This window comes from Ruditapes philippinarum, unplaced genomic scaffold (genome assembly GCF_026571515.1).
Source record: "Ruditapes philippinarum isolate M1 unplaced genomic scaffold, ASM2657151v2 ctg2002_1_1_1_1, whole genome shotgun sequence".
Taxonomy (NCBI): domain Eukaryota; kingdom Metazoa; phylum Mollusca; class Bivalvia; order Venerida; family Veneridae; genus Ruditapes; species Ruditapes philippinarum.
This window is the reverse complement of record NW_026861522.1, coordinates 198,086-225,615: the sequence shown is the minus strand read 5'-3', so window position 1 is coordinate 225,615 and position 27,530 is coordinate 198,086. Positions and strand designations below refer to the sequence as shown.

The window sequence follows — 27,530 nt, the reverse complement described above, 5'->3', positions numbered from 1 at the left end:
AAATGCAAGAACTACTTAAAACGCCTGTCACCGTGGGTTTGGTTAGCTTGACATTATTCACTGCGGCTAAAGGCGGGATCAGTTTTCGCTTAAGAACTACTAAAATGGCATTTCACCGTAGGTTCGGTCAGCTAGACTGTATTCCATGGGAGTAAAATCAGCCTTAGTTTTCCGTTTAGAACTAAGAAACTACTCGAAAGGCCTATCAACGTGGGTTTGGGCAGCTTGACTGTATTCCCTGAAGTTAGATGTGGCCTTGGCTTGTCTTTACCAACTAATATAAGGCATATCACCGTGGGTTTGGTCAGCCTGACTGTATTCCCTATGAAAAAGGCGGGCTTGGTTTTCCGTTAAGAACAACTTAAAAGGCCTATCAACGTGGGTTTGGTATGTTTAACTGCAATACCTGATGCTACATGCGAGCTTGGTTTTCCGTTAAGAACTACGAAAAAGGCCTATCACCATGGGTTTGGTCAGCTTAACTGTATTCCCTGAGGCTAGAACCGGCTTGGTGTTTCGTTAAGAAGTTCTGAAAAATCCTTTCATCGTAGGTTAGCTCAGCTTGACTTTATTCCCTTTGGAGGCGAGCCTAATTTCCGTTAAGAACTACAACGAAGGCCTATCACTGGGTTTTCAAAGCTTGACTGCATTCCCTGAGACTAGATGCGGGCTTGGCTTTCCGTTAAGGCCTACTAAAAAGGCATATCACCGTGGGTTTGGTCAGCCTATCTGTATTCCTTGAGGCTCGACCGGGGATTAGGTTTTCGTAAAGAACTACTTAAACCACCTATCACCTGAGTTTGGCCAGCTTGTCTGTATTCTCTAAGGCTAGAACCTGGCTAAGATTTCCGTTAAGAACTACTTAAACGGCCTATCACCGTTAGTTTGATCAGCTTGTTTGAATTCCGTAAGGATATAGGCGATAGGCGAGCTTGGATTTCCGTTAAAATCTACTAAAAGGCCTATCACCAGGATTTCCGTAAGTTTGACTACAATCCTAATGCTAAATGCGGCTTGATTTTCCGATAAGATCTATGAAAAAAGACCTATCACCGTCGGTTTGGTCAGCTTGACTGTAGTCCCAAAGGCTATAGGCGGGCTTGGTTTTCCATTAAAAACTACTAAAACGCCCATCACCGGGGGTTTGGTAAGTTATACTGCAATACCTAATTCTAAATACCGGCTTGGTTTCCCGTAAGAACTACTAAAAAGGCCTAAAACCGTTGGTTTGGTCATCTTTACTATATTCCCTGAAGCTATAACTGGGCTTAGGTTTCCGTTAAGAAATACTAAAAAGGCCTGTCACCGTGGGTTTGGTAAGCATGACTGTATTCCCTGAGGCTAGATGCGGGCTTGAGTTAACTCTTACAGCTTCTAAAAAGGCCCATTAACGTGGGTTTGGTCAGCTTGACTGTATTTTCTGACGCAAGATGCGGGTTTGGTTTTCCGTTAAGAACTAGTATGTATGCCTCTCTTTGTGGGTTTGGTCAATTGGTCAACTTGTATTCCCGTGCTTGGTTTCCGTTAAGAACTACTAAAAAATCTACCACCGAGGGTTGGGTAAGCTTGACTCTATTCCTTGAAGCTCAAACTGGACGTAGGTTTCCTTTAAGAAGTACTAAAAAGGCCTATCACCGTGGGTTTGGTAAGCTTGCTTGCATTCTCTGAAGATAGATGCGGGCTTGTTCTAACGTTAAGAACTACTAAAAAGGCCTCTCACCGCCGGTTTGGTAATTTTGACTGCAATACCGGAGGCTAGATGCTGGCTGTGTATTCTGTTAAGAACTCTAAAAAAGCCCTTTCACCGTGGGTTTGGTCAGCTTAACTATATTCCTGCGGCTAGAACCGGGCTTATGTTTCCGTAAAGAACTTCTAAAAAGGCCTATTACCCTGGGTTGGGTAAGCTTGACTATATTACCTGAGGCAACAGACGGGCTTTGTTTTCCGTTAAGAGCTACTAAAAAGGCCTATTACTGTAAATTTTGATCAGCTTGAATGTATTATCGGAGACCAGGTGCAGGCTTGGTTTTCCGTTAGGAACTATTAAAAAATCCTATCATCGTGGGTTTGGTCAGCTTGACTGTATTCCCTTAGGAATGAAACGCGCTTGGTTTTCCGTTAAGAACTACTAAAAAAGGCCTACCACTGTGGGCTTTGTAAGCTTGACTGCTTTCCCTAGGGCAAGATGCGGGCTTGGGCTAAACGAGAAAACAATGGGCGGAACTAAATAGAATAGAACTTTGAAAGAGGATCAGAGGTTATGAAAATCTGGAAACAAAGTGATCCCTCGGAAGCATTAATCACAACAAAATTACAAGAGAATTGCAGACTCGGTTTGATTGAGTCTGTACATGAAGCCTGCATATCACAGATAGATGTCAAAAATATGATAAACAAGATCAACAATGAAGGGCGGCGCTCAATGAACGCAACCCCCATATGACCCAGCAACAAGAACCAATGGCAAGGAGTCCAGGCGGACCCCAAGGACAGGGCAAAGACAGAGTTCAAAAGACAAAAGTTCAAAAGCAGGTAACATATCCTAAGGTTAAATCAAACTATATCCGAACAGGAATATTGGAACCACCAAAAACGAAAAAGCTAAATAGTTAAAACTAAAATATACTACAAACACAACAATAATGTCGTGTCGAATGATCTCTTAGGATAGGAAATATAACCTCCCAGATTGAATGCACGGGGCGACTCTTTACAGGCTCCACAAGGCACAAACAAAGCTGATCTGACGATAAAATGGGGAAAATAAGAATCCCTAAAGAAAGTCCAAATGGCAAAATGGAAAATGTTGCAGGCTAGGTTTGATTGAGCGAGTTCATGGACGGTACTATCAAGTGCAAACTACCGTCCACGCCCCCTAGTACTTGCTTAAGCAGAATTCAACATTTGAACATGAAATTGCAAAAGTTTTTTAAGCCTGCATATCACAGATAAGACGCCAAAAGCAGGCAACCTACCCTAAGAAGATTCAACGTTATTCAAGTAGGAATATTGGAACCACCCAAGTAGAAAATGCCGAAAAGTAAAAACTGAAATGTACCACAAACACAGCAATAATGTCGTGATGAACGATGTTCAATGATTGGAAAACAAGTTACCATCCAGGCCCCCTAGCACCGGCTTAAACGATTAAACAGGATCTTACTTTGGGACCATATGCCGCTTTTCATGGAATGGCACTTACGTGTCACATCGAAGGTTCCATGATAACCGCCATATGAACACATCTGCGGATGTTTCAAAATTCCAAATTGTACCAGTTCATATTAATTGTTGAATTCTGCTTAAGCCGGTGCTAGAGGGCGTGGACGGTTACTTGCACTCACCATTACCGTCCATGAACAGTCACAATCAAACCGAGCCTGCAACATTTTCAATTTTGCCGTGTTTGGCTTTCTTTGAGGATTCTCATTTCTCTCTATTTAAAAATTTTACAAGAACTGGTAAAATTTTGAATTTTGAAATATCTTGAAATATTTTGAATAAGGTGTGTTCATACGGTGAATATCATGGAACCTTCAATGTTTTTAACCCTCTAAAAGGCCTATCACCGTTGGTTTGATCAGCTAATTTATTAAACTGTATTTTCTGAGGCTTTTTTGCATTAAAACAACCATTAAAAGGCCTATCACCATGGGTTGTGTATTCTTTACTGCATTCTCTCAGACTGTCATTGCTGTTTACTTCCGATAAGAACTCTCTAAAATGCCTATCAACGTGAGTTGTGTGATTTTTACTTCATTTCCTCAGGCTACCACCGAGGGTTTACTTGCCATAAAACCCTCTACAAGGCCTATCACTGTGGGTAGTGTGAGCTTTACTGTATTCCCGTAGGCTTTCACCATTGGTAAAATTGCGATAAGAACCCTCTAAAAGGCCTATCAACGTCGCTTGTTTGAGCGTTACTGCATTTGCTCAGGCTATCCTCGAAAATTAACTTGCCATAAGAACATTCTAAAAGGCCTATCACCGTTGGTTTTGTGAGCTTTACTGCATTTCCCTCTGGTTATCACAGTGGGTTTACTTGCAATAGGAACCTTCTAAAAGACCTTTCACTGTGAATTGAGTGAGCTTTACTGCATTTTTCAGGCTATCACAGTGGGCTTATTTGCAATAGGAACCTTCTAAAAGACCTTTCACCATGGGTTTAATTGCCATAAATGGCCTATACTGAGGATTGTGTGAACATTACTACATATCTTTAGGCTACACTGTTGGTTTGTTTGCGATAGGAACCCTCTGAAACAGGCCTATCACCTTAAGTTGTGTGAGTTTAACTACATTCGTTTAAGCTATTACCGCGGGTTTACTTGCGATAACAGCCCCCAAAAAGGCCTTTCACTGTAGGTTGTGTCAGGTTTACTGCATTCCCTCAGGCTATCTTCTCGGGTGTACTTGCGATACCAACCCTCAAAAGACCTATCACATTGGGTTGTGTGAGATTTACTACATTGCATCTGGCTTTCACCGGTGCTTTACTTGCCATAAGTACCTTCTAAAAAGGCAATCACAGAGGGTTGTGCGAGCTTAAATGCATTTCCTCAGGCTATTACCGTGGTTTTACTTGCGATAAACACTCTCTAAAAACCCATCACCGTGGCTAAAGGCATCTTTCCTACATCAGTCTATCACCGTCAGTTTACTTGTCATATGCACCCTCTAAAAGGCCTATCAGCGTGAGTTGTGTGAGCTGCATTCTTTAAGGCTATCACCGACGGTTTGCTTGCCATAAGAACCCTCTTAAAGTCCTATCACCGTTGGTTGTGTGAGATTAACTGCCTTATCTTAGGCTATCACCGCTGGATATTTGTATAAAGAACCCTCTTAAAAGCCGTTAACCGTGGATTGTGTGAGCTTTATTGCATTCCCTCAGGCTATCACGGCGGGTTTGCTTGCGATAAGAACCCTCTAAAAGTCGTCCTGTCACAGTTGGTTATAATTATGAGCTTTATCGCACTTCCTCAAGCTTTCACATTGGGCTTACTTGCGAAAAGAACACTCTAAAAGGCCGTATCACCGTGTGTTGTGTGAGCTTTGCTGCATTCCCTCAGGCTTTCACCGTGGGTATACTTGCCATAATAACTATCTAAAAGGCCTATCACCGAGGGGTTTGTGAGCTTAACTGCATTCCCTAAGGCTGTCACCTTGCGTTTACTTGCGATTAGAACCCCAAAAAAGGCATATCACCGAAGTTATCCCAACGGAATACGGTAAAGCTCACACAACCAACGATGCTTAACCTTTTTTAAGTTTTTTATCGCAATAAAACCCAAGGTGATAGGCTCAAGGAATACAGTAAATATTCAACAAACCACGTTGAAAGGCATTTTGAAAGGTTCTTATGGCAATAAAACAAACTTTAAGAGCCTCGGGGAATAACTTATACAACTCACTGTGTTAGGCCTTAAAGAAGGTTATTATTGGTATACGGTGATAGCCTCGGGGAATTCAGTAAAGTTCAAACAACCTAAGGTGACAGGCCTTTTAGAAGGTTCTTATCGCAATAAAATCAACGGTTAAAGCCCAAGTTAATACGGTAAATCTCGAACAAACACGGTGATTGGTCTTTTATAGGGTTCTTGAGGCAATAAAATCAACGCTTGTTGGTATAGCCTCATGGAATTCAGTAAAGCTTAAACAAATTACGTTGATAGGCCTTTTTGACGTTTTTATCGCAATAAAACCCACGATTCGAGCAACCCACTGTAATAGACCAGACCTTTTAGTGGGTACTTATCGCAATAATGCCCACGGTGATAGCCTCAGTGAATAGGGTAAATCTCGAAAATTCAACGCTGGTTGTCCTTGTTCAGGGATCTTTTTGCAATATAACCCACGGTTATAGCTCGGGGAATACAGTAAAGTTCACACAAACCACTGTTAAAGGCCATTGAAAGAGTTTTTATCTTCATAAAACACACTGCGATAGCTTCAGCTACAACAACCTACGGTGATAGGCCTTTTAAATAGTTCTTATCGCAATATAACCCACGGTGATCCAATTAAATCCTCGATGATAGCCTTAGTGAATACAGTAAAGCTCACAACTGTCATAACCCATGGGGATTAACCTCGATAAAATTGCGAGGCTGACATAACTTACGTTTATAATTTCATTTAAAGTGTAAATTTTAAAAATGATGAAAGTATTGAAAATATAGATGGACCAGATTCTAATGAAGAATATTCTTCCTTGAAAAAGATTTGCCTGATGTAGGGGCAAAAGAAAGTGACTTTAAATAAGCTGCTTACAAATGACTTTTCAAAAATGTTGTGGATAGGAAAAGGGATGAACTTCATTTAAACTGTATTCAAAAGAAAAATCACATCTTTGTCATGAATACTTTATTTTTAGCTCACCTTGCACAAAGTGCAGGTGAGCTTTTAGGATGGCCAACCAAATGGCGTCCGTCGTCTGTCGTCCGTCCACATTTTAAATATTCTAAGGACATCTTCTATGATACCACAAGGCCAATGTTAATGAAACTTGGCAGGAATACTCTTTGTATGAAGCTTTATCAAGATTGTTCAAAGAATTCCATTTCATGCAGAACTCTGGTTGCCATGGCAACCGAAAGAAAAATCTTTAAATATCTTCTTTTAAAGAACCGTAAGAGCTAGAGCTCAGATATTTGGCATGAAACATCTTCTAATGAGTGTCTATCAAGTTTGTTCAAATAAAAGCCCTAGGGTCAAAATTGGCCCCGCCCCAGGGGGTCATTGATTTTCCCTATATGCATATAGTAAAAACTTAAAAAATCTTCTTTTAAAGAACCCAAAGAGCTAGAGCTAAGATATTTAGCATGAAACATCTTCTAGTGTGTGTCTACCAAGTTTGTTCAAATAAAAGCCCTGGGGTCAAAATTGGCCCCGGCCCGGGGGTCATTGATTTTCCCTATATGCATATAGTAAAAACTTAAAAAATCTACTTTTAAAGAACTGTAAAAGCTAGAGCTAAGATATTTGGCATGAAACATCTTCTAGTGAATGTCTACCAAGTTTGTTCAAATAAAAGCCCTGGGGTCAAAATTGGTCCCGCCCCAGGGGGTCATTGATTTTCCCTATATGCATATAGTAAAAACTTAAAAAATCTTCTTTTAAAGAACCCAAAGAGCTAGAGCTAAGATATTTAGCATGAAACATCTTCTAATGAGTGTCTACCAAGTTTGTTCAAATAAAAGCCCTGAGGTCAAAATTGGCCCTGCCCCAGGGGGTCATTGATTTTCCCTATATGCATATAGTAAAAACTTAAGAAATCTTCTTTTAAAGAACCCAAAGAGCTAGAGCTAAGATATTTAGCATGAAACATCTTCTAATGAGTTTCTACCAAGTTTGTTCAAATAAAAGCCCTGGGGTCAAAATTGGCCCTGTCCCAGGGGGTTATTGATTTTCCCTATATGCATATAGTAAAAACTTATAAAATCTTCTTTTAAAGAACTCAAAGAGCTAGAGCTAAGATATTTAGCATGAAACAAGTTCTAATGGGTGTCTACCAAGTATGTTCAAATAAAAGCCCTGGGGTCAAAACTGGCCCTGCCTCGGGGTCATTGATTTTCCTTATATGTGTATAGCAAAAACTTAAAAATCTTCTTTGAAAAAACCCAAATAGCTTGAGTTTAGATATTATACATGAAACATCTTTAAGTAAATATCTACAAAGTTTGTTCAAATAAAAGACCTGGGGTCAAAACTGGCCCTGCCCCAGGGGTGTCATTGTTTTTAACTATATGTGTATAGTAAAAACTTAAAAATCTTCTTTTAAAAACCCCAATGAGCTAGAACTTAGATGTTTAGCATGAAACATCATCTTATGGGTGTCTACCAAGTCTGTTCAAATAAAAGCCCTTGGGTAAAAATTGGCCCCGGGGGGGGGGTGTTGGGGGGCTATATACAGGTGAGCGACCTCAGGGCCATCATGGCCCTCTTGTTTTAGGGTAGGTTTAGGGCACATTTCATATAATGTAAACTTATGGGGAAATCAGTACAGGAGTCTGTAGTAGAATGTTACTTTCCAGAACGCGACAACCCAACTTTTTATGGGAGCATATAGCGTTGCACTTGTCCGTCCGTCCGTACGTCTGTCCGTCCGCACTCACAGGAGAGTAATTATGTGGCTAGAGGGACAATAGGTAACTGTTCTTTTTCTTTGATGTCATTCATTCCGTAATGCTTTTATGTTGCTATTTTCTTTTGTGTGGCTAAAAAGAACAATAGAGAAAACAATAGAGTAGCCACATAATTACTGTCCTGTGACAACTTCCGTACGTCTGTCCGTACGTCCCGAAATCTTGTGAACGCAACTCCTCTTAAACCGGATGGCAGATTTTGCTTAAACTTCCAGGGATGACCAACCTTAATGTGTAGATGGTAGTAAAGGAAGGAATTTTTGCTGCGACCAAATTTAACAGAATTATGGCCCTTTGTTGATTGTTTCACTATATACCATATAGAACTTTTGTGAACGCAACTCCTCTTAAACCGGATGGCAGGTTATGCTTAAACTTCCAGGGATGAATAACCTTAATGTGTAGATGGGAGGAATTTTTGCTGCAACCAAATTTAACAGAATTATGGCCCTTTGTTGATTTTTTCACTATATACCATATATATGTTGTCACAGGGGGCATCCGTGTCCTTTGGACCCAGTTCTTGTTTAAACTTGCTTTAAATGATCTTTGAAAAATGCGAAGAAGGACGAAGATAACTGAACCCTTATACGATGATTGCCAAGAAAGGATTCATTTGGATTCTGTTTTATAAAAGACGAAACAAGTAATACTAAATAGAAATGCACGTATTATATTTTTCGAACTAATAATTTGTATGCAATAATATGGTTCAAACAAAGCTGTCGGTGCAGACTTGAGAAGTATCCAACTCAGTTTCTCGAAAGGACTTCGTTTTTTCGCCCTTAACAGTGACTAGTACAAGCTAGTACAAATTCTTATCAGTAAAGGCGAATTATCATGAAGTGCAATGAATATAAAATTAAATGGATTTTCAGTCCTCCTTTTTTAATGTTAGTAACTTTTTCATGAGCATTGAGCAATGGATTATTTTTATTATTATTTTATTATATTTTTTGTATGTGAATGCCGTTGAAATATGAGTTAACATTGTCACATTGCTGTTGAAAATTTTTATATTCTATTTCTTTGTTTCCCGAATATAAGAATAATGAATGAACGGAAAATAAAATAATTATAAAGATTTTCGACAGGAGATATGGCCTCTTGTTTGCGTCTGTATAACATGTCAGGAATCTTTTTAAATAATTTATAATACCGCAAACTTCGTTTTTTTCGTAAAAATAAATGTAATTTCTTCATAAATTTGCATCAGCCGTGTATATAAATATTTTATAAACTCTGATTGACGCAAAACATCAATTGAAAAATGGTTTTAACAGAAATTGATCTTTTATTCAAAGGCAATAAAGCATGCGCACTCGACTATACGACTGAAACTTTCACGAGCTGCTGCACCGAAATGCATGCTTTTTTATATTTCTTTTAGAAAATTCAAGCTTTATTGATATTCTATTCTTTAACCGGAAATGAGCAATGCGATTTATGTGGTCACGTGGTCGGTAAAATTGCAGACGACTCTCCAATAAACAGGTTTCTATTTTCTAGAATTTTAATCAACGTAATGGGGTGATTGTTTATTTAACTGTGCATGGAAACATGGCATTGATCATAATTAATGATCAACAATAAATTATTTGTAGACGAAGGGCCGTTTGATACAAAATTGGATCGTTGGGTAAACCGATATCCGTGATTTAAAAAAAATAGTTCGGATGGAAACGGCGGAAAACTTACGATTTCAGTTGCACTAAAAGTAGAAATAATATGAATCCTCTAAAACAGTACAATTATTTTTCTTTCATTTTCATTTACTTGATAATTTTTCAAAGTGTAAAATTAGAAGTTGTGGCGGCTGAAACTCGCGGACGTGTGATTTTCGGGAAATGTTGCGAAAGGCGAACGGATATTACATATGTAGTAGGTACGTACGGAAAATGTGCCGGAATGTGTGAGGAAAGGCCAGTATGCACGGCATATAGCTACCACCGACTTTCGTGGATTTGCCGGCTACATACTCAAGAATGTCCCTTGGAGACTTGCGTTGGATTTCTACATTCAAAGAAAGAGAATTGGACAATGGTAAACAATTGCCTAATTTCTAAATTATTCGATGGCATAAATGTGACATTTATTTTTTATTTATTTTTTTTTTATACTATTTTTCTATACTATATATATTTTTAAGGACTTACTTTTAACATCTTGTCGTCGCCCTGATGTGTTGTTTGTCTCTTCTAGGCATATTTTGAGACATGCCCGTGCCAAGATGGTCAAGTCTGTGTGAAAGAAGGAGGAAGCCCTGACTTCGCATGTGATATTAGAGGTACTAAATTCTCTGCTTTTTTAAAGAAATTGAGAAAAAAAGAATTTCTCGGATTAAATGGGTTGATTATTGTTTATCTAAAGTTGCCACAATTTAAACCGTAAGGGCGAAAGCTCGATATTAGTGATAGAATAAAAACAACAACAGTAGAACAACAGTATTTGTACCCATTCGATACATTCTTTTGTCTGGTTTATAACACATAAGACGCACCGAAATGACATTCGAAGGCGCCGATGTACAAAACCCGTGCACAAATACTCTGGTGGGCAATCGTCTTTCTGTGTAGGCGTATCGTGAAGGCCGGAAGAAAATAGGTCTAAATGTGAAATACTTAGTCATAATGATAGCAAAACGGAGTGGTATTTTAACTTCCATATACAAAATACTAAATCACTATCAATATCAGAATTAAAATGCAACAGAGGCAAAAACTGGCTAAGATTTGCGGGGCACCAAAATAAAAAGCTTTTAAAAATAAATATGAAAACATTTTTCGAGGACTAATGGGCCTTTAAAGAGAAATCTGTTTGGAGTGGCACAGTCGTACTTAAATAAAATGATTGTCTTAATTATCTTTGTGTTAATGGAATGCTGATCAACTTTATTTTTGCAATTCTAATGTTGTTGTTGTTGTTGTTGTTGTTGTGATCTTTTTTTACTTTCAATATACCATTTTTATAAGACGCTTTTGATTGGCTACATGATTTTACATAATACGGACAAATGCTTTAACTGGCTTTTGTTATGCTGTATTTTTTTCATTTGATTCTTTTAATTTGAATTATAATACAGAAAGTGTTCATATAAAATATTAACTCACGCATGAATGGGAAACATTAAAATTTAACAGTTAATTTATTTGTATTTGTTTTTTTTTCTCCGTTTGAAGTACCGATAATAATACTTAATAAACAGTTCATTACATCATTTATGCATTAACGCCAAAGAACTTGGTTGGTAATTCTGTTTTGTTAGCGATTATGTTTGAAAAGAAACTTAATACCTTAGTTTCAGATAGGATATTAACAATGTTTAACGGAAACCTATACAGAATTTTGTGTTGTTAAAAGACGCATAAAGCCTATAAAGCCTTAAATGCTTTCATATTTATTCTCCAAAGTTTTTTTTATTTTTGTGGTCTGTAACGGTAACTCATTGTCCCAATTTTCATAGCCACCCTTTGCTTCTTATGCATTTTAGCAATCAATATTGTTACAACGATTTGTTTCAACGATTTAAGTTGATGTTTTTTTGTTGTTTTTTGTTGTTGTTTGTTTGTTGTTGTTTTTTTGTTGTTGTTGTTGTTTTGTATGAAACTAAAGTCCAAATACTATATATTTTTTGTATATATTTTGCTACTTTTATGACTAAAGTTTTATTCTACATTCAGCCCTAATTCCTTCAGGTGATTTCACATCGCATCTCACATGTTCTTAAGCCATTATTACAAATTTATAAAATACATAATAGTTCTTTGTAAATAATGAAAATTGTATTCATTTCCGACGCTTAGTGTGAGAAGTACTGGCATGCGAGTACATGTTTGATTGAGCCAGGGATATTTGTTTGTTTTGCGTGTAAGAGTGAACACCAGATATAATATAAAATAGAATAGCTGTTCAAAATGAAATATAGTTCAATCTTATATGTAAAACAAATAAATGTTCTTTTTATTTCATGCATTTTAAGTGATTTAAGTATTTTTAACTGATCTTGCCGAGTGACGCCACGCATTTTCCCTTGTGACGTCACATCATCAATTTTTGAAATATAGGTCTAATTCTGGGTAAGTGATAAATAGAATATTTTATTTTATTTTACCAATGAAATATGGTGCTATATTAGACAAATACATGTATATATAATATTTGTGGTAAAATAAATAAAAATAAATAAATAAAAACTTAACATGATAAAATTCTAAATATTTTACTTGTCGTCCCGGTTTGTGAAAAGAATATGGAATTTTATCAGATTTCGTGAATATATATTTCATATTTTACTCAAATGAAAAATATATCCTCGTAATATTCGTGTAGATCAAGGCTTATTACTGTATTTTTTGAACTCGTTCAATAAAATTATATTATTCAGCTCGTTCAATAAATTCAGTATTGAACTTACACTCATTTCATATACTCTATTTATCACATACCCGTGCCGATTTTGTGACTCCGTTAAACTGGTATTGCACGGCCGTAAATATATTTTGACATGACGTCAAATGCATTATATAAACAAAGCGTTTAGACGCCCAAAATATAAGCGTTACACTATAGCACCATCAGTGAAATATGGTACTTTTCCACTGTAAACTGTCTTTATTTTTGGTATATAGAATAGAATATCAATTTCGTGTAAGTTCATTACTGATTTATTTTTATCAAGTGGTATGAAAATAAATATTTCATGTGGTGCGATAGACATGCGTGAAATATTATAATTTTCATACCACAAAATAATTTTTTTTATAGAAAAAAACTTGAATTTTTTGTTAATAATATATACATTTTTTTTGACATTATAATTTGAAAGCTTTCTCCTTCAATTTTGTCTATTGGCTGAATTTAGGAGAAAACAGTCCGACAAGACACTGAAAATACGGAAAATCTTTGCTGTGGACAAAATAACTATTTACAGTGAAAATACGGAAAATGAAAATACGCATTTTTATCAATATTTCTCAATATTTTATTTATAAGTATATAGTAAAATATTCTTTTAACTAAAGACCGTTTAAAGTGAAAAATAATCATTCTTCATTGACGCGCCTAAAATGTAGTGCTAACATTTAGCCAATCTCCTACGCAGTGATCTCCCCTTATCAGTACAGAGGTCTCTGTCATCACAAACATTTAAATATCAATATATTTTTTTACAATTCTGCCAAGGGAGGTAATCACTGTGAGGAGTTTGACATTTAGCGCGTTTTATGCTATGTTTGTATAACGCAAATGACGTCACGTCAAAATTATATGCACGGCTCTGCAATACCGCTTTTACGTAGTCACAAAAGCGACACGGGTATGTTATATATTAAATATACGTTCTTCTAAGTTTCTCGTTAAAATTGCAACATCCTAGAAGCCTAATATCATTTGTGTCTACATACGCATTTGTGGCGCAGTTATATGTCGCAACGACGGTCACTGTCGCGCTTGCCGTCAAATGTCGCATCATTGCAGCTAAATGTCGCAACCGCCGCTAAATGTCTCACAATTTGTCGCAATGATGACGTTAAATGTCGCACCATTTTCCCTTTCCGTCAAATGTCGCAAGACTAACGTTTAATGTCGCAATATCTTAATTCATGTTAAACAACTGGTATCATGCCCATATTAACTTTAGGGACAACCTATCTATCAGATAAGATAGGATTTGCTGTGATGTACAAAATAGTTGGCTGAAATTGAAGTCATCTTAGTCGGTATTATAAATTGATGACCATAATTATGCCAAAGAGCCCACTGGTGATTAAACACATTTGCATACGGTTTCTCATTTAGCAGCCCAAATGTCGTTGATTTGAGCTACGACATCAGCTTGAGATGGATCTAACACACTGAGAAGTTTATTCTAGAAAGATTCAATTTATCAGAATTTTTATATTTTGTGTCGGAAATTCACCTACAAGCATGTTTGCTTACGATTTTATCGGTATTACTTGTATTATACTCTATGTATTATTATTTTGCCACAGTCATATTACAGTTTTACAAATTTCATTGATGAATCATCACTTTAAAGCAGCACGCCTCCAGATTCATGCTAATTTTCATGAAAATTTGAAAATGTATTTAAAAGTATATCATTGTAAAGTTACCAAAAGAGTGCAATTTACACGTTATCAATAGCACTTCCAACCCGTGTAATTTACCAAAAAGATTGTAAAATATACAAAAATAGCCCTTACTGCGATAGTAACGCAGTAGAAATATAGTTACAAATGCTGAAAAATAGGTCATAAATCGCACATAACATGTCAAATTTTACTAGAATTTTGAATCTTTTTACTTTTCCTAAAGTCTGTATACATTTTTCTCAGGTTTGATTTTATTGAACTAATTTTGCTCATCTGGAGGCGTGCAGCTTTAAGCCACATATGCAAAATATCAACAGAGCGTGTCTTTTCTGTAAAATGTTACAGTCGTTCAAACTAGTCCAGTCGAAGTTGTTGTTTTTTTTATTCGTATCGTACTTTTATCCGCAATTAAAGCTTTAAAGTATCATTCGTCATATTTTTCTCATGTTAATGCAAAAGGTTCATCAAAAAACTTTTTATTGACACGCAGTAACATTCACTACGCAGTAACATTCACTACGGCCAAATTTTCCTATGTATCTAAGTAAACCTTAGTTAGGTCACTCACTGTTGAGCTCATAGACGTGGAATTACTCTTCTAAATTTCATGTTATGAGAAATCGCATTGCATTGATGGACTTCGTTTGATTTGAAAATCAGTTTAGGAGTGTCATTAAAATTTGTTTTCTCGCTTTGTAATTTTTCCATTTTGAGAAAATATAACAAATGAATTTACCAGTATAGAGATGCCTGTAAGCCTGTGTAAACTACGTATGGCTGCCTAACTTTAGAAATTTCTAATCTTGATATTCCAATATTGATAGTCGGTTCTAAGTGAATGATACATGTAGTCTTACAAATTCAGCCTTGCAAATATAAACAATCTTACCAATGTCAGAATTGTCGCTTGCTCAAGTTTAAACTCTTATTTTTTCAAGCAGCCCATCACATTTCCTTAGGAAGGATAAGTCGAATATAGAAATTAAATGTGTATGCCCCAAGGTTAATATTTGCAAACGCAGTGTGAAGTACATACTGTAGTCAATGCATATAAAACGTTTTAGAAACGTTCATGTTTTGCAAAAATAAAGTAATTCTATTATATAAACAAAATAACAAGTAGAAAAAACTGTAAACTTAAAATTGCCAAGAAATGAAATATGATCTTTTTAAAATTTCATAGCGGACTTGAAAAGTCGACAGCTGATACCCCGCTTGATTTGCATTACTATTTTTGTATATAACCAATTCAAGACATATGAGAAAAATAGCCTCCTTATCAATAACGATAAGGAATGGCATGTTTTTATAATCTGCCCTTTATTAAAAGGGTGGACATCTCTTTGTCCCTTTGTCGTGAGAGAAGGGGAATCCTGTGATGCGTGTATGTGGTCGCACGGTCACTTTCATTACAATACGTCCTCGATGCATGTATGTGGTCGCATGGTCGAAAATCTCTAAAGAAATAAAAACGTTTTCAAAACTGTTATGGTACGGAACCGTCTTGTGTAAAATATTATTGTTCTTTAAAAAACTGTTTCAACTTCTAATAGGAGTTTTAAAAACCTAATTAGGACTTTCATATTCCTAAATAGAAGTGATAAAATCTAATTACAGCTTTCTTACTCATAATTAGACGAAATAAACATAAGTACAACTTTTTACCTCTTAATAAGGATTTTTAAAAGCCCTATTAGCAGAAATAAAAAGAACATTTGATAGTATTAGTAATTATGAAACAATATCTTAAGCACCAATTTTAAAGTAAAAGCCTAATTTGAACTTTGTTACTTCTAATTAGATTTTAATACAAAGAACAAATAAGAATTTAACGCTCCTATTAAGTTTTTAAAACTTATAATTAGACATGTAAAGTCCTAATTAGTTTATTTAAGACACATACACAGTGAGGTCATATAGCGACTTTCCAGGAAGATCTCTGGTACCCCTCCGTGCACGAAAGGGAATCTTAGTAGGTAGATCAACCCACGTTCCGTAAGCTAGCTGGATAGATTCATCACATGAATGCCAATTCCCAGGCAGGATTTGAAGCCACAGCTGTGAGGGGCAATTAGACGGATACTAGCCTAGTTATAAATTTGCAAAAGTACACACAGCAATACACTAAGAATATGAGTATTACACTGTATATGCACTTAACATGTAGCGTAATTGCATATTATACTATGAACATTTTAAGTGAATCTAAGATGGAAAAAATGCAATACCATTAATATTTATAGTCATATTATTAAGTATCATGTTTTATTAAAAACATGAAAGAATTACATATATATGTGGAAGTTGATATTACAAAAAAAATAGTAATTCATCATATAAATGTCATTTTTAATCAAGTAAATCTAGATAAACATTTTTTGCTCAAAAATATTTAGTAAAAATACGAAATTGTTCTATTGTTTTATCAATATTTGAAATATTTCTTGAAAATATGCCAATTGTAGACCAATCCAATTTAATTGAGCGAGACATTTCTTTATATCCCAAAGTATCAATAGAACTACTTTTACAATACTGCTGCGCATAAATACTTACACTGTTGGGTTTATTTTAACATGTTTCACTGTACAGAATGCGGTCCACCGAGCGAGCCAATAAACGGAAGGGTGTTGGGTAATGACTACAGAGTTGGACGTCATATACGGTATCTTTGTGACGTAGGGTTTGTAATGGAAGGAAATCAAGTCAGTGAGTGTCTTGGTAACGGACAATGGAGCGTGGAAGAGCCTATTTGTAAAACCGGTATAAATCAATATTTTATCTTTGAAAATAATTAATTATATTGGCTTCTATAAATAGAACATGTATTTCTTAGTGAAAACGAGGCAAAAGTTTGACTCATCAACCACTCTAAAAAACTAGTAAAGTGTTAGACTTACTTTGATAAAATGTAGAACCCCTTTGCCAGTTGCCGGGCCTTATAAATACGTGCCGGAGCCCAGTTAATATTAGTGAATAACTAATACATACTGACTGATGTTGACATATATAATAATGGAAAATATATAGACGAGGATATACAATGCGCCTTTGGCTAGCATAATATTAATTTATTTAACGAGTTAAATATATCTTATAATTAACCTACAAGAATATTCTGTTATCCAAAATACAAACTGTTTTTAGTAAGGAAAGACACACCTTTTCAGTGACGTGCTAACATTTAGCAAAATAACGTCACGCTGAAATATATGCATGGCCGTGCAATATCATTTTTACGGTGTCGCAAAAGTACATGTAGTAGTATTGTAGTCTAATTCAATTTACCTTGCAGTTTGTCCAGTTATTGGAAGTTTAGAGTGGGGCCTGTCGTGTTACTTCATTGTCACAACCCTGACGAAAAATTTCATTGATGCATCTGTAAGTTAAAAACCCTTTTAACAATGAAATATGTGTATAGGCCTTTAAATAATATAATACTTCAAGCTTCTATAATTACGAGATAATTGTTAGAGATGTTATGTTAAGATTATATTTGGAACACTGTAGTCGAGTGATTTAGACTGCAAACTAGGTAAGTTTAGACGATTTCATCGGCCAAGATTCTACACTCAAAAAGATGAGATAACTGATATCATATCATGTATCAACATTTAAATCAGATTGTTTCCCCTGAATCTTGTTTATAATTTAGCGACAGCGTAAGTTCTAATGATAAGTTGATAACCTGAGGTTGTGTAGTGAATGACCCAGGGAATCCATTGACTGGGATACATGATAATCAACGAAAAAACGTCTATGCTTCCGCCGGGATGTGGGAGTGGGGGCCCTTGCAATCTCGGCTGATACCACGCCCTAAACACAAAGTTTTGCAGTTATATGTAACCCTGAAACAGATAGGCCTATGGTTACCTTTCCAGAATCCCTATGAATAAGATATTGCAATTATGAAAATCATTCTACATTACGTTAGCTAGCATACATTTGATATTTATCTTTGTAGGCATATTGCGCGAACAACGGTGGTCACGTTATTCATGTGACGTCACAAGAAGAGCATGACTTCATAACAAGCAACCTGTTAACACCACCGAGTAAGTGCAATTTTTTAACGATTTTGACTTTATAAATAAACACACAGATGCTTGGCGGTCAGATCCTGCCTCCAACGTGATACGTCATCAAATATTTTGATATTTAAACACGAATGGGACATCTGTTACAACGATAAAACTGGTTTTTAAACAATTTTCACACATATGAAAAAAACAACGTTTACCACCAAGTCTAAGTATAATTTGTACCTCACCGATATTTTCAGATATCTCATGAGAAACTTTGAATAAGATAACAAGAGGTTATTATATATATTATTGAGTGCAATACTGAATTCTATTGGACGCATACACAGCTGTCAAATCTATATTGGACGAGACGTAAACCGAATCTGATGCAGGTTTTGCGGCTGTGAATGAGTCCAACAGAATCATTATTGTTGATGAACTCTTTACTTCACACCTTTTGACATTTATATACATATTTGCTATTTCAAATACAAAAAGGAGGTGATATAATTTATTGTTTTACCTTGAATATGAATATGAGGCTAGATGCATTTATGATAAGCATTTGATAAACACTGTCGATATTTTGGACTCTGAAAATAAAAACGAGGTTATATGGGGTACGATACGCAAATGATATAGAAGCTTTTGGACTCTGAAAATGAAAACGAGTTTACATGGGGTACGATATATATTGATATAGAAAATTTTGGACTCTGAAAATGAAAACGAGGTTATTATATGGGGTACGATATGAAAATGATATAGAATATTTTGGAGTCTGAAAATGAAAACGAGGTTATATGCGATATGATATCGATATGCATTTGGTAAGGATATTTTGGACTTGGAAAATGGAAAGAAAACTGAATTGATAAGATTTGATCTAGTATTGATTTCTATTAGGATATCACGGGGTGAAACTACTGAATGTACATTGTTTTTTTCTTTTCATCAGGTGTGAAATAACTTAAGATATATTATTAAGGAGATAAAGATAAATGAGCCGTGTCACGACAAAATCAACACAGTGCGTTTGCGACCAGCATGGATCCAGACCAGCCTGCTCATCCGCGCAGTCTGATCAGAATCCATGCTGTCCGCTATGGTTTCTTCACTTGTTATAGAATTGGTAAGCGAACAGCATGGATCCTGACCAGACTGCGCGAATGCGCAGGCTGGTCTGGATCCATGCTGGTCGCAAACGCACTATGTTGGTTTTGTCGTGACGCGGCACTAATATCGTTATTCATCTCTAATTCACAGTGAATGCTGCTGTCGAACGGTATTGGGTCGGTGTCGTGCGCAACACTACAGACGGGCTATGGTATTTATCAGACTCGAGCAAAGCGGTTGTGTACATGGCATGGGCGGCTTACGAACCTACAAATGGTTCAAATTGTGCTACGTATAAATTCGACACAACCGCATCTGCATGGAAATGGTTCTCAGAATCATGCACAGACATTACAAGATATCCTATATGTGAATATGAAAAATAAACTTGGACATTTTATTTCTATAACAAACTGAAAGATATAGGAAAAACGAAGCCACTCCTCTATCATACGTGTAATGCCCCGGTAAATAGGGGAAATTGCTTGTTTCAGTGAAATATGAAACATATCACACCGAGGAGGATGTATTTTTAAATACAAGTAAGACCGCGAGACAGACTACGATTTTCATCATCATATTGTTTGTAAGCCGTTACTTACGCATTTTGATATATTTCTGATTGTAATAATTTCTTGTGACATTGTCCTTTTTGTAGATATTAAGTGCATTAAGCTTGGCTTAATTATGTTGTACTCTTGTACTTTGAACAACATCGTATCAGTTAACCTGTATATTTTTTGTAATGGATTCGTCCTGTTTTGAACTCACAGCAGTCCATTTAAAGTTTAGGGGATTTTGATAAAATAATACAAAGATTGAGCTACCAAACAGACAAGAGCCTTGTCATACTACAGAAAAACAGACCTGGTTATATACCGGTGGCAAAGGTTAATTACTTTCGGATGAACTTTACGTAATTATTAGCAAAAATCTAGTAGCTCGCCGCTTTAAAGGTATTGTAATTAACAATTTAATTGACAAATTTCACAACTGATTAATATGTTTAATATACCGAAGTGCCCTGGTACCTATCTTAACGATCAATTTCAAAAATAATTATCGCCTTACTTGGCGTTATAAGAACATAATTCGGACATTGTTACTCCTAATAAAAAGTTTAAATAGCCTTATTAGGAGCAAAAATCTAATTAGGATTTTGTAACTCCTAAATAGAAGTTTAAAAAAAAAATCTAATTTGGAGAGAAAATACTCATAACGACTCTGTAACTCCTAATTAGCCCACTTAGCAAAATATAATTTCTAAATTAGGAGATAGAATAACCCTATTAAGACTTGATAAACTCCTAATTATTAGAAATAAAATTCCTAATTAGGACTTTGTCACTCCTAATAAGGTGTTTATTAGATTCCTAATAAGGTGAAAATAAATCCTAATTAGGACTAAGACACTCCTAATTATGAGTTATGAAAGCCTAAGTAGAAATAAAATCCAAATTAGGACTTTGTTACAATGTCCTTCCTTATAAAGCTTAATTAGCAGTAAGATAATTGTATTCAATATTTATGTGATTTGGCATCAGTACGTGCATATTTTACTTTTCAAAATGTACAATAATTTTCTTATTTATTATCCCATTTCAACTTCCTGAGATCAACATGCGTTAAATGGCAGAAACAAATAACACAGTGAAAAACTATTCGCGCTCCGTGACATTTGAATTTATGATACCAACTGTCAACATATGTTTATACACTACCGCAATAACCGCATGCATAAATCTTTTCCGAGTCGTACTATAAATGTAGCAATCCCGGTACGTGAGACAGACTTTAGACATACACGAGCGGCGACAAAAAATCTAGTCGGGCTGCAGTGCTTGACAACAGTTGTCACATACTAAAATACAGATTCTTTGTGAATTTTAAGCATATACGGTATACATTTTCTGATTCAATTTTAACGATTGAAACGGACACCCATCAACAAGCTCGATTAAAGGCACATTATGCTTCAAAAATCCATATTTTTTAATTCTTTAGAAATGTTAAGCATGTATATAATGATTTTAATTAATGGATAGATTTATTGTTCGAGGTTTTACCGCCGAAAAAAACAAGCATTTATGTGTCGTAAAGATAGCAAACTGTAAACAAATTAGAATTTGACTAAAGACGCATACAGATAGTTTATGTAAATAGTAAAATATGTGTATGTAGTACCATGTTTTTAAGCATTTACAGGATACCAGAAATAAACAGTTTATGTGAAATAAATATGATAGCATTTCTTAAGCATAATGGGCTTTTAACAGTGGAAGCGTGAAATCATCGATTCTGTTGCTCTTGGGTAATCGTAAATTTTCCGTGACTTCCGTCATATAAAGTTTCGGTAAAAGACCACGAAGACAACCGAACGGAAGTTGTATTGCCGTTTCCTACTCTTTAAAAGACAGCACGTGACGACAAGTATTTGCTGGAAGTTGCTGGAAGCCATTTTATTTTATTATATGTATATGTATCTAAATTACATCAGTCACGTTGTAGAACTACTTTTTATTCCATTGACGACTCATGAGTAAAAAGAAGTTCCGGTAAAGGCGGATGAATACTTTCATAACCATATGTAACATGTCAAATACATGTAAACATAATGTGTCTATTGTCTTCTAAAATGATAAAATGGGTGCATGAAAGAACAAATACGTTAAAAATTGAATAAATAAATGAACGAACTAAAGAACGAACGAACCAGCTGAAGAACGAACGAACAAATAAGAGCTGAGAGTAATATATGTGTGCGAATATTTAATTTACACATACTCTTGGGTTCTGTATCAGTACTTTTTTCAGCTTAAAGTCTTCAATCCTCATTAAACGATGCTTATGTATTAACTGCTTATTGTCAACATTGTATACAAAATAAAATGAACCAAACTAATTGTGTTATATTTCTCTTCCGCAAAAATAGTAGCCTAATTTGTTGTTGACATTACAGCAATATCCACATTACTGGGTTTGTTCATCATAGAACCTTTATAAACTATGGAAGCCCTGGAGGGACATTTTAAATTAATATTTAAAACTTCAAACTTATTATTTAAAATTTAATTCTTAATATTTAAAATTAAATTTTTAATATTTAATAAAAAAATTTCTTACCCTTTTTAAAAAAGGGGAGGGGGAAACCCATTCCGTGAAAAGATTGACAAACACAATTTTAGCCCCAGCGAGAAGGAAGTAAAGTAAATTGGACTTTATATACAAGAAAAACTGTTTTTAAATCACACTAGGACACGCACACGCACATAATTTCATGGTGAGGACTGACTGGGGCGGGTTTATTTATTTATTGCAAAAGACAATTCGTCCCATATTGAAGGGGTTAAAGGTCAAAATTGGACTGTGGGAATATAAAATAACTTGGTACATTTGTTCACCGTCATGACAAGTATTTTATTAGTCGAGCTTTGCTCTTTCCTGTGACAGCTCTTGTTTATACCTACATTGACTAGTACATTTTTGATGATGCAGTTCACAGAGTCTGCTATAAAATAAACATTACAATCAAGCAGGCTGGACATGCAGCCCTTTGGGGATTTAGGTACTGTAAATCTTAAATGAAAAGCCTTGATTTTAAGACGAGTGTTTTAGGGCTACCATCATCCACCTGGTATGATCATTGATTTGCATTGGCAATTTTCATTACAAGACTTATAGGTTGTAATAGTGTACTTTTAAATGACTGCAAATTGCAAAAGCATTGCCACAGGTTTGGTAAACAAAACTTTAGATGTAGATAAAGGGGAACTCCGTACATCTAGCAGATTATATTCTCGAAACATAAAGTTTGTGCTCAATGAAAGTAAAATGATAAATAATTACAAATTCAAAGAAAAATCTATGCTGAACGAAACCTCATTTTACCACAATTTATCAATTTAGAGGCGTTCTGAAATAAATTGCTTCAACCCATTTATTGTACAGCAACAACTCTACATAGATTATTTTTAAAGTACTGCAAACATATTTTAACAGCTGATTTTATCGGTAATGATTGGGAATGTAAAGCTTAAACTTTTAATTTAAGTTATCATATTTTCAAAGATTCTATTATTTATGTTTTGGAGGTTGTTAAGTTTGACATCAGTTATAGAAAATGTCCCTCTAGGTCAAAATTGTATGAAATTGGTTGTTAATAAAAGCTCTAATATATTTTAGGCAACTGCTGTGAAGGAAGGCAGAGGACAAAGCAGTGCATATAAAATGAAAATGGGATGGCAGAACTACCGAGATGGAAAGTACAGAGTTGATACTGAAGCAAAAGGTGGATAAGCACGCGCGATGTATTACACATTTGGGGAAAGTCTGACAGTAGAAAGAATAAGATGTCGAGCGCTAAATAACTATTTCCCGGCCAGTGAAAGTAACATGGACAGTGTGGAGGACTACGACTTCTCATTGGCTTAAGCATCAGGACAAGTGATTGACAGTTATACCGATGTAGACCAAAATTTATGCAGTTTCAAAGAGTATTTAGAGCTAACAGTTGGTATGCGTCACAGTGCCATATATACCTGAGATAAAAAAAGGAGAACAAAAGTTTTATGATAAATGGAGTCCCTGTAGAAAAGGGCGACAGAACTATTAAAATAAAGTACAGCAAAATTAAGCACTCATTATATTCTGAAGAACAATCTGAAGTATTTGCCAATCAATATTGCGGTGCTTTAATGCGTCTGGGTGTCCAGAGAAAGATTGTTCATGAAAGTGATCCGTTTTTAAGATGGGTATTGTGGTTTTTAGAACAGAAAGTACAGAACACAGTCTTCCTAGAAAGAGATGAAAACGTTTATAATTGTTCAGAAGCTTCATGGCAGCAACATTTTGTATTGAATGGGCCATATCAAATATTTAGTTTTTAAGTTGATGATAGTAATTGTTTGGTTCTTGGTAAAAATAATAATTACATTCATTTAAAAATGGTTGATAAACAGAAATTTATTTTGTAGTGGTTTTAATCGTTGTTTTGTTTTCATATGAAATTGCATACTACTGACATATATGCTGTAGCCCTGTGATAATTATAAACATACAAACTAATTGACAATTATAGATGATGTTATTACTATAATAATGTTTGCTTCTTAAACACTTTTATCAATGTAAAAGATTAGTTTGTTTTGTACCTGCCAAATGCTCAAAGCACATTTGTGGCATATGTTTATTTTTAGTGACAGTTCTTGTTCTATTTAGTTGAAAAATAATCATTTTGTTAAGCCTTCATTTCTCACCCACATGGCAAAACTTGCTATGTTTTTAACTTTTGAATGAATACCCTTTTATTTCTATGTTGTATGCTGTAGGTAGTTACCCCAAATTGTTACAATTGGAAACTGGACCTGAAGCGATTATTCATTGATGAGTGTAGATACCTAGCTTTGATTTTGTACTTTGATAAGTCACTGTAATAAAAGAGTAAAAGTTTTTACACTGACTTTGCTGCCTTATTTTTAAGTGGACTGTAATTATCCTTTTTAACAAACAACTATAACTTATCTATACGCCATCAGTAAGGGACACAAATATTATCATCCATACCTTTCTTGCTGTTATTTGTCTCAAAGTAGCATTGCATAACTGAATGGTTTACCTGCTGACTGCACTCTAAAATCAGTGAAAATGCTTAATGCTCAGGGAAAACATAAGGAACATTTTCCATTTGATGGAAACAGTTATTTTGCGTTACTTTGGTAACAGTAGCATAAGGGATGATACCAAAGATGTCAAAGTACTGTACTACTTTTTCTATCACGGAACCTGTGACCAGATATTAATTTCTTGTTTTACCTCTCTGGCGTGGGTTCGATCCCCGGGAGATGCTTTGGTAGTTTAGCGCGGAGGAAGGTAGTGTAGTACTGGTGTAACTCTCCAGGCACGATGGTTAGGAAACTACCCGCCTATATGACTGAAATACTGTTGGGAAAAGGCGTAAAATGATACAAACAAACAAAATAATTTCTTGTAACCAACTGTTTTTAAAAAATGTCGAAAATGATGGGGTTTCTCGTCATTGTTAATTTCAGCCATTTTAGCTAACAAGAGTTAGATTTATTTTTTACAATAAACGCAAAATAAACAAAATATAGATGGTTTAAAGCATGTCACAGACTTAGTGGATCAAACAGTAGTATACAAACGTCTGTTGGCCAGTTTATTTTAAAACAACATTTTAGATGCATAACTATTTGCATTGAAAACTGTTCAGAAACGAATAGATATCTGTGTTTAATTCAATAAAGAGAAAATCTGATATATCTTGATTCCTTTTTAGCTCAGCTTAAAGGTAAGCTACTGTAATTGCCCACTGTGTGTCGTCTGTCGGTGTGTTTCTCAACATTTCCCTTGTGAACACATTACAGGTCACATTTTGTATCCCATCTTCATCAACATTGTTCAAAATGTTTTTCTAATTGATTTTCTAGGTCAATTTCTTAATCTGGGTTATCTGGTGTCATAAACTAGGTCACTAGTTTAAATCAAGGGAAAACATAGAGAACACTTTAAATGCTGTATTTTCAACTTGAACAACTTAAAAGTTTATGAGAATATTTGTCTGGATAATCTTTATGTTGGGTTTGAATCTGGGTCATATGGGGTAAGAAATATGTCAAATCAAAGAAAAACATTTTGAACATTACATGTTTTTTTTTTTCAGTTCGAACAACTTGTAACTTTATCATAGGTCATATATGTAGGTCAAAGTTGAAACTTTGTCTTTTGGGGTTAAAAAGCGCTAAAATTTGATCCCTTCTGGAGAACATTTGGCAAATTTTTAGTACTGCCTACAAAAAGTTCATATGGTTTATTTTCTAATTTCCTACATACGGTTTTCTTAGATTTCTAGCAATGTTTATTCTAAGTCAGATTTGTCATGCAATCATCAATGTAGAATCAGAATGTTTCAAAAGAGGTCTCGTGTTTAAGTTCTTTAATTATTTTTTTCCGTTTGATTTATGACCTGTTCTAACAATAAGTAAAGCGAACTCACTAGCAGTTAATCATAAAACGCACATACTTCGGAAAACTATGAACATCAATGTTTATTCATTAAAAAGTGTATATATTATTGTCTAATGTTCATTCATGGGATTTGTTTCATATTCAATATCCTACAAATCAACATTAACACCATAATCAATAGAACCTGAAAGTTCTAGTACATTTAACAACATTTTATTTCTGGTCTTCCAATACAAGTGCGCATGTCTACATGTTTCTGTGGTCGCACATTGTGTAAATTCCAGTGAATACAATGCGAAAAAGTCCCGCTTGAAGAACATCCGCTAAATAAAATCGCAAGCATTTTGCATGAATCGTGTTTGACGTATTAATTCGTCCACGAGCTCTCAAATCCTTCAACGTATTCATCCACCTTGGTACCATAAGCCGTCCCCACTAAACTGCAATTCTTTTTCTACTTCTTTTGGAATATACATGGCACGGTGACGCCCGTAATAAATAATTAAAACGAAGTATCCTCTTTGACTGACGGAGACCAAGGCGTATGTTGTGGTAAAACAATTTGTGCGTACTTAAAGTCAGCATGAAAGTACTGCGTAATCACTTCTAACCTGGTGCTTCCGTTTCTAGATGGCAATAGGTATGACACATCTGTTGACACAGAGTCACTTTCAATAAAATGATAAAGGCAAACAGCAACGGGATCTCCATGTTTACGACCTTAAAAGAAATATAAATAAATGAAATATAGCGTTATAAAAAACAAAGGGCTGGGCTGTAAACATGTAATATTGTTACCATCACCAACAACTAAACATTATCGTTAGACAAACCTAACCCCTGACAAGCAGATATATTTCTGTCAGTTTAAAGCTTCAACCAGAACAAAATGTATTGAAAAACTTTCTCAACTTGCTGCTTTTGACACCATGTAGTCTATAAAATGTAAAGCGGCACCATGATAAAACTAATATATCTTAATGGTTTCAACTGTTAGCATAAAAATATAACAATCGAGATATAATATTTCTCGGAATGTTTATTGTATATAGCTGTAAGCAGCTATGTCGAATTTGCCAATTTTTCTTCGTGTAGCAACCTTTTGCAAGAGATCGTTGAATTCAAATACCCGCGTCTTATGTACTTAATTTTTAAGTATTAAGAATTAA

The 27,530-nt window shown here is 35.2% G+C and overlaps 1 protein-coding gene across 1 annotated transcript; it reads left to right on the top strand.

Moving 5' to 3' along the window:
- The first annotated feature begins 9,646 nt into the window (after positions 1 to 9,646).
- Positions 9,647 to 21,544, top strand: LOC132715919 (uncharacterized). The gene is made up of 6 exons (XM_060699034.1): positions 9,647 to 10,187; positions 10,347 to 10,431; positions 16,829 to 16,999; positions 17,532 to 17,617; positions 18,201 to 18,291; positions 19,528 to 21,544. The coding sequence occupies exons 1-6, from the start codon at positions 9,873 to 9,875 to the stop codon at positions 19,761 to 19,763; spliced, it is 984 nt and encodes a 327-aa protein (XP_060555017.1). The 5' UTR covers positions 9,647 to 9,872; the 3' UTR covers positions 19,764 to 21,544.
- The last annotated feature ends 5,986 nt before the right edge of the window (positions 21,545 to 27,530 follow it).

Coding starts and splice junctions, on each gene's coding strand:
- LOC132715919 (XM_060699034.1), top strand. CDS start 9,873: ATGAATCCTCTAAAACAGTACAATTATTTTTCTTTCATTTTCATTTAC. Junction 10,432..16,828: donor CTTCGCATGTGATATTAGAG/GTACTAAATTCT, acceptor TTCACTGTACAG/AATGCGGTCCACCGAGCGAG. Junction 17,618..18,200: donor AAAATTTCATTGATGCATCT/GTAAGTTAAAAA, acceptor TTATCTTTGTAG/GCATATTGCGCGAACAACGG.